This window comes from Phaseolus vulgaris, chromosome 3 (genome assembly GCF_051622355.1).
Source record: "Phaseolus vulgaris cultivar YP4 chromosome 3, ASM5162235v1, whole genome shotgun sequence".
Lineage (NCBI taxonomy): Eukaryota > Viridiplantae > Streptophyta > Magnoliopsida > Fabales > Fabaceae > Phaseolus > Phaseolus vulgaris.
In genome coordinates, this window is record NC_143500.1 from 47,847,664 (window position 1) to 47,858,920 (window position 11,257).

The 11,257-nt window shown below is 34.2% G+C and overlaps 1 protein-coding gene across 3 annotated transcripts; it reads left to right on the forward strand.

Moving 5' to 3' along the window:
• The first annotated feature begins 389 nt into the window (after positions 1–389).
• On the forward strand, positions 390–11,016 carry LOC137808184 (uncharacterized). Of its 3 annotated transcripts, none has more exons than XM_068609166.1 (7): positions 390–776; positions 2,877–3,102; positions 3,700–3,967; positions 8,409–8,497; positions 8,601–9,208; positions 9,341–9,426; positions 10,318–11,016. In XM_068609166.1, the coding sequence occupies exons 3-7, from the start codon at positions 3,956–3,958 to the stop codon at positions 10,747–10,749; spliced, it is 1,227 nt and encodes a 408-aa protein (XP_068465267.1). In that variant the 5' UTR covers positions 390–776; positions 2,877–3,102; positions 3,700–3,955; the 3' UTR covers positions 10,750–11,016. The 3 variants fall into 3 exon arrangements, with proteins under 3 accessions (XP_068465267.1, XP_068465268.1, XP_068465266.1); XM_068609167.1 differs by having other exon boundaries at positions 438–776; positions 8,412–8,497; XM_068609165.1 differs by having other exon boundaries at positions 453–776; positions 3,700–3,976.
• Positions 11,017–11,257: the final 241 nt, after the last annotated feature.

The window sequence follows — 11,257 nt, forward strand, 5'->3', positions numbered from 1 at the left end:
TGAAAATATTAAATACTAAAATTATAAATTGCTGTAAATTTTATATAAACTATGGATTTGATTTAAATTTAAAATATACAATAGCTTAAAAGTTTCATAATTTTCCATAAATGTTAATTTAATTTAATTTAGTTTTAGTTCATTTTTGTAATAATCACTCAACCAAGAAAGTTATAATTATTTCATAATACAAAAATGTTTATTTTACATCATTTTCCTGAATATTAATATTTTAATTATTTATTAAAATTTATAATTTTTTTAATTTTAAAACATTTTTATTAAGAAAGTTTTTTTTTTTAAATTTCTTTTATTATAAATTTTAATATTTATTGTGAGAGTAGAATGGAGGTGTATGATGAAACAAAGTGTGAAAATATCATAATCTTAATAATAATTTAATAATAATTGTATTAGCACTCAAAAACAGGCAATCTGGCGATCCTGGGAAAGAAAAGAAGCGGTGGGTGAGAGGAAAATATGTGTATGCTTAGAGATGCAAAATGCTTTCAAGTGCAGTGTGCAAGTAATGAAATTGACTTTCCCAATAGCAGAAAAATGAGGAATAATAACAAAAGATTATTTCCAATTATGCACAACACACACAGTGTGGCGTGGATCATGAGTGCTGTAAGAGTCTGTAACCCTTCCTTCCATTCCCTTGCCATGTCTATCGCTTCCTGTGTTCATGTGTTGGCATCACTGTCATTATTGGGGAGGCCAAAGTTCAAAACTTTAAGGTCCTCTGTCAAAATATTACTCACCCACCTTCCCAGGCATGTATATTTTTTCTCTCTTGATTTTACTTACTATTAATGTTCTTTTTTATATTATAATTAGCCTGGCCGTTCCGATATGGTATGCGATTAAGTGTTTTCTATTTGGTCTTTTTGTGCGTGTGTGAATCTATGGTCTCGTTGTCTGATTGGGATTCTGGGTATCTAATGAATATAAAGGTTCTGTTTTTCATGTTAATTACTTAATTTTATTTTCTTTCAGACAAAAAAAATTGTGTGGAAGGGCTGTTGTTTCATTTCCTTTCTCTTGTTTAGAATGACGAGTCGTAATATATTTTGGGCATATATGTCTTGGGTTGCGTACCTATGTCCCAGTTGCTAATGGCACTGTTGAATCTGGTCTTTGATCATCATATGATTGTGAAAAAAAAGCAGTAGTGAAACTTATCGGAAGCTTCTTCTGTTCTTCCTTATCATTGTATTATAAAGGTTTAGCTTCTGCGTATATGGTTTATTGCACCAATTTGTTTGTCCTGTTGTAGAACTTCCACTCCTCCTCGACCTTCTCCCTTTCTGTCCTTCCCTGGTTATGATCTAGTTTAGACAAGGTTTCCTTCAGCTGCATTTTGCTATTCAATTTAGAACTTTAAAATCCAATAGTACATATGCTGCACCAAATTTATGGTTTGCATGATGGCATCATTGTAGCTCATGGGTTACTTACTACCACCTGATTGACATTAGTTTCTGAAATTAATACTTCTTTATATTTTCAAGGCCCGAGTAAGAAAAGTAAATCAAAGGGAGAATGGTTTGATTAAAAGAATGGTTTGAAGATCATTTTTTTTTATCTAAATGGATTTTCAGTTTTTGACAGAGTACAATTGCATCACTTGTTCCATATAATTGACCACATTGTGATTGTTGTGTGTTTTTAATGTTTCAATGGATTTGAAGAGGGCTAAAGAGTCCATAAAGCAAGTAAATGTTGATAGATCTTCTACCTTGAGCATGGATAGTAATCGGAAAATAACTTAAATAAGTGATTCTAACTAGTTTTGATGTGAGAATTCAGGTCATGTGATAATTATGGGATCAATTATGCAGAGATTAATTTTTTTGACTTGTCAAAACATCTTTGAGGTTGTATTTTGTGACAGTTTTTGCTCGTTGGGGAGTGGTTAGATTTGTGATGGTAATAAAAAATTTGTCATCGTCCCCCTTTAAGTTAAAAACAATCAGTTGATATACAAGAAAATTTCCTAACTATTTATGTTTGTTTTCCTTGTTGGTGGTGTCTAGTAGTATTATTAGTTCATTGTCTCTTTCCTACTATCTTGGATTTAGGTAAAATTGTGGAACAAGATAATAGGGTGCCATAAATGTAAACTATATTATAGTTGGTTGAGTTTTTTCTATAAACATTTGGACTACCTTACTACAGCAGTGGCCCATTTTCCTGCAGTATACTTCTTTTAACAAATATTAACCTTGGATTTCCAGCATGAACAATGCAATATCCATTTCTCAACCATTAAGGGTCTCAACCATGAAGCAAAGATTTTTTACATTATTGGGTGCTATCATTTTTAAATAGCACCATTAATCATATTGCTATGTTGAAGTTGATATGATTTTGAATCCATTTGTTTGAAAACCATCTTAATTGTAATCACCCCTATCCTACCTTAGTTGCAACCTCTTTGGAGGTTGCCTTAATTGCAACCTCAAGGGTGGTGGTTTATTTTCACACGGACTAGATATATATGGCTTGAATGGAGCTTATAATGCTTAAGCAATTCTCGCCTTACAAGTCACTTTTGTAGGTTTAAGTTAGGTCTTAAGACTAATTTCAAAGACAATTATTTTTAAAAAATGTATAACTCAAGAGACATGATTTTTAAATTCATTGAAAGGATATTTGATTTTTGAAGTTGTCTATGATCTTAGTTATTTATGTGTGTATTTATTTTTAACACCCATGATTAGGATTTCAACTCTATATTGGCTATTTGCAAATCATGTAATGTGTGCTAATATATTTTAATTCAGTAAATTGCTGGCTCCTTTGTTGTTATTGGTAACTGTCATGATTTATTATTATTTCAATTACTAGATTGTCGTTTCCCCTCTTTTCAGCCTTTCGAATTTCAAATGGAAGAAAAGTTCATACCGTGCAATCTGTGTGACACATGTTGCTCATGCCATTGTATATGCATATTGAACAAGTGGCATCAACAACTGGTGTGGGGACTGATAACTTTACTGATTAAACCTATGAGGGTAGGGGAACCAATAAGTTCCCTTCTAAGACAGCATTCGGTCGACTCCTTTGTTGAGTACCACATGCAATTGTAGTTGTGAGGTAAGTACCATCTCTATTGTATATTCAAATCATAACATGTTTTCTAGAATGCAGAAAGTTAAACTACTTTTAGGGATTTCGATTCGGGTAGAGACATTGAATTGCTTTTTAATGTGAGAAGCACCCAATATCGCGTACGATCTGATGACGTCGCGTACGATCCGATGACCTCCCTAAGGTTTGACCAATTTTGACGACGATAGGTTTTCAAATCGACTTGAAAAACGTAAAGAACTAGAAATCCATAGCGAAGCATCTCATGGATCATATTATATGAGAGTACAAATTTGGGGATCGATTTTCAAAGTGATGATCCTGATAAGAAGAATTCACGAAGATCGACTTTGGATGATAATTTTTCTTTTAGCAAAGCTAATTGCAATCACCATGATTCTCAAAATTTGGCCGAAGAACCTTCAATAATTGTAGTGATTATTTCAAAGAGATCATATCAATCAGATGTTTTTCATTAAGAGATTTCTAGGATAGTGCTCTATCTTGTTGAAGGCAGATTATTTATAATTTTCTGTAATTGTATTAAAATCTCGGTGGTGAAATTTTCCATCAATCAAAATTGATTTCTATTTTTTATTTCAGGGAGTACCTTGCTAGTTCCTAAGCAGACAAAGAGAGTCATCATTAGCAAAAGAAGCAGTATCCAGTTAGGTTGTTGGGCAGAAGAGGTTTAGGCTATGCTACTCGGGATGGGGTGATCGTATGTGAGTTTTATTGAACTGAACATCATTTGTATGCAAGAAGCATTTCCAAAAGTCTATTGTTGTGATTAAGAACACCAGTGTGCAAGAATCTTCTTCAAATTCAGTTAGCAAATCCTTGGGGTGCCTCATATAAGATGGATGGTGAAGTATGTGTGGTATTTCCTTTTTATTTACTTCAAGCTATCCATTATTAATTTTAAATTTTATGGATTAAGATGGTCTGTTCTGTCATTTGAGATTGATCAAGGATTTCTGAAGTCCTTGAGGAAATTCTCAGTGTGATGAATTATATACACATAATTCACTATCTCTAGTATTAGGAAACTAGGAAAATAAGGAAACTAGGGAATTTGGAAACAATACAAGTCAATGCCTAATTATTTACAAAAAATATACAGCCAGTAAATAGAATATTTTTTATTTTCCCAAAATAGGAAATACTTTCCAACAATCCCCCTCAAGTTAGAGCATGTATGCATTGGACTTGTTTGAAGTTGTTGCAATTTACAAGGACTTCAAGGAGACTTTGTTAGGATGTTTGCAAGATAAACAAATTGGAACTAACAAACTTAATAGTGATTCCCTAATAGAACTTTTTATGCTTGGTCCGCTAATAAAAGATTGGATTTGGTGCAATATGTAAAGTTGCTTTTATTATAGTAAATTAGCTCTATATGATCAATGTTTCCAAATTTTAACTCAGTGTCTATGTTACTTATACATGTTCACTAGTGACTATTTCTCAACACTAGATCTCTATAGTAACTGAGTAGCCATATTTCGCTTCTTACTTTTCTAACACACAAGGTAAAAACATGTATCTTGATGTATTCCCAAAAATTTGAGTTTTTCCTTTGTGTATGTTTGTATAACAAACCTCAACTCAACACCATCAGTGTATTGCAAGATTCGTTGTACTAAAGTATTTTGTTGAGATCCTACATCAACTACACCTATAGTCAGTAATCTTATGGTGGTGTTGACAATCCTTACATCAGGAGCTAGCTTTTGAAGTTAGATCAACCCCAACCCGACTCAATTAGTATGGAGCCTATTATAGATGTGATTTTGGACCGCCTTCAACTTCCCAAAAAGTGAACCTGACCCTTTGGATCTCCTAGTTCTATGAACCTAACCTGTCCTCTTTGCTTTTGTAGTGCAATCTACCTGGCTTTGTGACTTTCCTAGAGCTGTATATTGAAAAACGTACTACAGCTTACAATTTTCAGAAAATTTCTCATCCTTACTTCTTTAGATATATAATTCTTTTAGAAACCAAGTCCCATGTGCCATTATGTTCCAGAAGAATCTTCACAATCATGTTTGCTCCCTGCCGGCATGAGAAAGGGTCTCAGTAGTTTTTTGCTTTTAGAAAGCTTAATCTAAGTGGTTGACGGGTATGTGCATTGTTTAATATGTGAGCCTGTAGAAATGCATTGCTGGGAAGGCAATTATCACTTTCTTAAACAGTGTTAGTCTTACACTTGAAGGGGGCAAGTACATTACAGAGGAAGGTGGGTTTGCTCCTACCCATGGCTTAGAAAATTAGGAATATGTTGCCATATAGAATGTATAAAATGCTTCTTTTTCCATGTTGTCAAAAAACTATTCTTGTATCCTTGTTCATGATCCTCAACTACCATTGGCCTCTGTCCACCACCAACAGTTGCCAAAATTCAGCCATCTTGTTTCTATTGACAATCGACAATGGCTAATGATGTTAGTCACTTCACTGATTGCCATAATTTGACTAGCCTACGCAAGTAACAGCAGTTGAAGGTGGTGAGTTAGTGTGAGTGACTATAGCCACCATTGCTGATCACTGAAATTCAGCCACCTTTTTCATGTGTTAATAGTTGATGATGTCCAGCAAATTCAGCCCATACCAAAGATTAATGATGGTTGGCAACTTTGACCATTGTTGCCAGTTACTAAATTCAGGTTCATTGTGCAGTTTTTGGAGGTTTACAGCTGGATGGTGAGTTCAGCTACCCTACTAGTCATTGATTACCAAAATTTGCTCACCTCTTTCTGCTGTTAGTGATTGGAATCATTCCCAGTAATGACATCCCAGGCTTGTTTGAGAATATATTTTAGAAAATTTAACTAAATCAAATGCCCTTAAAATGTCTATGGTGCAAGGAGGTCCCAAAGGAAATATAAAAAACTCCTTTAGATTGAACTAATAGTGCAATGCTACACATATTTCCTTGTGCATTCTGGGTGTTGAGGGATCGCTATGAAGTCTTCAATTCTCTTAGAAGTTGACATATTGTATGCTATTCGCCTAGCTTCAAATAATAAAAAGAATTATCTTTGAGTCAACGGAGTTTGAACTTAACACCATGAAGGAGTGTGGAGGCAAGGATCTTAGAATGAACTTGTGTGAGTTGAGTTCAATAATTGTAAGCTGGTTCTAATGTTTTGTTATGTTTCTGTTTTTGTGTCTCAGTATGCATTTGGGCTTTCAATCCTTGTAAGCATAGGTTTTTTCAATGTTCATTTACCTCTATTGTTTTAACGTTAGATATTATAGATTCAGGCTATACAAGATATTTATGATGGGGTAAATATTATTGTTAGAACTTCAAGTGGTGAGACTAAAGGCTTTCCTATAAGAAAATGATTACATCAAGGCTCAATCTCAAGTCCTTTCTTATTTAATCTACTCTTGGATATGAGGGACATGCTAAAGATTATTCTTAGTTGCATCTTATTTTTTTGCAGATGATTAAGTTGAGTGAGGAATAAAGGGAAACAGTTAAACTTGAATTTGGAGACAAACTTTGGAAATAAAGGATTTTTGCTTGCGTAAGAATAAGACATTGTATACGTTGAAATTTTATCCTGAGACAAGATGAATATGACTTGGAAATAAAAATGGGAAATGCCATACCGTAGGATTCTAAAGTTTAAGTACATGGGATCTATACTTCAAAATAATGAGGACATTAATGATGATGTTACTCTTACACATAGGATACAAGCAGGATAACTATGAAAAAGGCATCAGGGGTTATTTGTAATCATATGGTTCTTACCAAATTCTTAGACAAGTTTTATTGTACTACTCTATGTCCAACTATACTATAATATAGTGAGTGTGGATCTTTAAAGAGGCAACAGGAGGAAAAGGTTACAATAGTATAATGAGAATGTTAAGAAGAATGTGTGAACACACTTGAAAGGACACAAATACAATTGGTTTAGGTGGTTTTAGCACGTATAAAGAAAGGCATGGGAGGCACTAGTGAGAAGTGTAAATTATATGGTTTTTTAGTTTTGTTAAAGAGGTGAGGGAGACCAAGAAGGACACTGGATGAAGTTGTCGAGGGATTTCATGGTGAATAATACTTCTAAAACTTTGGTCATTAATGAAGGTGAATGGCATTATGTTGTCCATGTAGTTGACCTTACAAGAGGTATAAGGATTTTGTTGTTGTTTTAGTCTTTTTGAAGCAGACTGTTTATTGACCTATTTGTTATAGTTCTTGTTTCGTTGATTCAATCTCAAATTGCATAGGAGCTGTTTGTATTTTTCTTTTTCAAATTCAAGAAAAAACAATCGTGATTACCAGATCTCCTACTGATTATTGAGATTCTAGATTCCTATATGGAAAGAAAAATTGAAGGAATAGTGAAATATTATCCACTGAGGTGTGTTTGGGAACTCAGTAATAGTAAGACTCTCTATTTCACTCTGTTTAATTAGTGCCACAAAGTTGATGGATTTTCTTAACTGAATGCTGGAGGAGAAACTGGGTTATCTGAAACCTCATCAGTCGTTGATGATTTGCATCAAGGAGCTTCTTTTTGCGAAGTTTGAGCTAACGAAGACTATTATACGCTAGTAGTTAAATGTTAAACTTTTAATAATAATAAAAGGGTCATATGCAAAATGAACAGGTGGTACATGAGGAAATATATGGATTGATCAAGGTTGAAGAAAAACAGGGAAAGTTAAGTGAGGTTTAAAATAGAAAGCAAATATAATCTGTGTGTATGACTTGTGTACGAGCTCCACATGGTGCATTGAATCTTTTAAATGAATTTGCAGTGTTAAGGGAAAAACTTTAAATTTTTTTATGGTAAGATTGTTAGTTTTCATTTTAGCCAACTTAGATTGTCTGCCTTCTACCCCTTTGTTGCTACCCTAGTAGATGTTGTTGTAGTACTGTGGTATTTAGTATTTTATGTTTTTCAAACCTATCACATGGAGTATTTGATGGACCTTTGACTAGTTTTCTCTATCTTTCTGCTATACATGGCACTCGGTCACTTATCCCATTCAAATTTCACTCCAGAAAAAACTAGATGTTCTACAGAATCCTACATCCTGTTATGGCATGCTGTGCTATTTTAGTGTTTGAAATTCCATCCACAAATACTTTTTTTTTCTCCATTTCTGCATAGCTCATAATCAAGTTCTGTTGACAACAATTTCGTGTGTATTAACTTCTGAAATCATTTATTAGATTACACTACTAGCATTATGGCGTGTTAAAAGAGGTATACATGCGACATAAAAATTTGCTTATTTTTTGTTTCAGATTAATTTATATAGCTCCTTTTGCTCCAATTTTATAGCAGGGTTTAGTTTGTGATATCTGTGGGGAGGCAGGACTGGTAGAGGATCTTGCTATTTGTAACAAGTGTACTGATGGGGCAGAGCATACGTATGTATTTTAATATCTTGCATCATTGTAGTTTTTTTTTTGGTAGCCTCTCATTTTATGGGCAAGTGAAATGATATGGTTTTATTTCTCATTCATGAACTAGTTATTGTATGCGTGATATGATGAAGAAAGTTCCTGAAGGTGATTGGTGGATGTGTGAAGACTGCAAGAAGTCAGAATGCAAAAAATCCAAAAGTAAAGTAAATCTTGAATCTTCAAGTACTTGTGCTGCAGAATTAAAATCAAAATCTTCCCATGATTTGAAAAGGCAAACAGGTGTAAGTACTAGATCTTGTTCATCAGCTAACAGGCATGGTGTTCAGTCAGAAGCTCAGTCTTTGAAGGAGGACAGGGTTACCAAAATGAGTGCCAAATCCAGCGACAACACCCCACTGCAGCACAAGACTGTTAAAAATGAAAAAGCAGAAGAAACCAAAGATACTACTTCTGATCTCCAAATTTCTTGCAATCCTCAAGACAAAGCTAAAGTTTCTCACGCAATTAGTGACAAGAGATGTGCTGACACCTTACAAGTTGAGTTAGATAGAAAAACAAAGGCTCTTGAGTCAAGTGCCAGATTTCCCAAAGCATCAAAATCAACTAAAATATCTCAACCAATTAGGGAGTCCCTGTCTGAAAACTTGGGGAAGGCAAATGTGGAGCAATCTTCCTATGTTTCTCAGGAAAAACCCAAGTTACATTCTCATTCAGGTAAAGAATTGCCAACATTGGGCTCACAAACTGAGATAGCATGTGTTGTATACGTGACACAGTGACAACTTGTTCTGTTTTGGTGTTATTTAATTTAGATAAGTATTATTAAACTTCGATGTTTTTGTGCAGGCTCTCCTCCCTTGGTGTCTGGATTGTCTGAAATTGCAGATGTGAAAGGACAGCTGGTGGAAACTAGTTATTTGCCAATGAAAAAGGTTGAGAAAAATATAACTATACATGATACTAGAAAGGAGACAAAATCTTGGATTGCTGTCCAAATCTGTTTAAATGATTGTTTTTATAAAACTTCGAAGAGAATAAAATAAGAAGGAAAAAGGAAATAAGTTTCTCCTCAAGTTAAATTAGCTTATGCAAAAATTAATTTATTAATGCTCTCTTTGTTAGTTTCTTCAAATTCAAATTTTTACTTGTGTATTTGTTAGTTTTAGCTTATTGAGAAGTTTATTTCATTTTTTCTTGTTTTTATCTCCTAAAAATTGTTTATAAGGTTTACCTAAACAAACACATAACAAAAAGGATGGGTGGCTATTAATAATTGGAAAGAGAAATGTATACAGTTCTATGTAGTGGGGAGGAGGTGGGGAATGGAGAGGTTAGATTCTGTTATTGGATACGTGGGAGGTCAGGCTGATATTTAGAAGGGGTCCTATTCTCAGGAAAAGTGTTATTTTCTAGTTTGTTTCTGTTCATCTCGCAAGGATCTTTGCTCCATTCCATTGTTATATAATGTTAGATTGTGTATACATCCTATGCTAAGCTGTATTGAGGATTCATCCTTTGAGAAAATTTTCTGAATACAGATACCAATTACCTTATATTTTTTCAGTCTTTGCTTGGGTCCTACCACAGAATTTCTACACTGAGTCTGCTCATAGCATATATTCTGTTTGAAAATTTTATAGGGATACTGTTGCACCATTAATATTTCATAATCAGCAATATATTGAACTCCAGTGAAAGAAAAAAAATCTTGTGCCAGCATTGAGAATGATGACATAAGCTGTAAAAAGAACTTGGATATACATGTGCATGGAATAAAGGTTATGCATAACAATTGGTGCTAATACATGCTTACTTTATTGTAGCGAAAAATGGGAGATATTGTAAGCAGTTTGGCATTGGATCTCAATGTGAATCCTCAAGATGGAATCGACAAGGTTGGAGCTCAAGAAATTGGTGAATTTGCTGCTATGGATACAAGTTTTTCAGGTGACAAAGTTGTGCTAGGTTGTTCTGATCCTGTTCCAGATCTTAACATTTCACAGTGGCCTGAAAGCACAACCCCAGAAGTTGACCCCTGTCTGCCTGTTGAGAATGTGGATGATCAACCTAGCAAAGAGGAGAACAAAAATGATGACAAAGATAAGCCACATGAGGAAAATCTGAACAACAACAATGCTGAGGAAAGTAATACCGACAGAGCTGAATCCCTTGCTTCTCCTACAAGTGATGAGGAATATCAGAACCTGCGTTATTGGGGAGCTGTGAAAACTTTATACTATAGATTTGGACTTTGAATTGCACCATGTCAAAAGCTCTTGAACATGGTTATTCCTTTCTGCACACTGGCTCAAAGTGATATTTAAGATTTCCAGTAATACATACTCCATAGAACATTTGACTGTAGGATGGAGCATGCTTATTTGTGATACCCTTATTCTGGTTGCTGTCCCTTTCCAAGTACATTTGCATGTTTTTTTTTTTTTTTTTTAGACATTTTCTTCATATACATATTTGCTGGGAAAGAGTTTAAAGGATTCTATAACTATAACTCCATTATTTCAGTTGCTCTTGCTGATTGATCTATTTATTTTAGGAAATTATTGCCTGTTAGAATCCTAGATTTGTCCGAGGTAAAAGATGTGTTCATCGTAGTTTGGTTGGAACACAAGTAGCCGCCAGCTTGGCATGTGATCAGCATTTTTTGGGTTATGATCTATAACTTAAAGAGTGTTGCCGAATGCATGGAATATTCTCTATGGATACGAGTGTGGAAGTTGATACTATATTAGCTTCTTATAGATG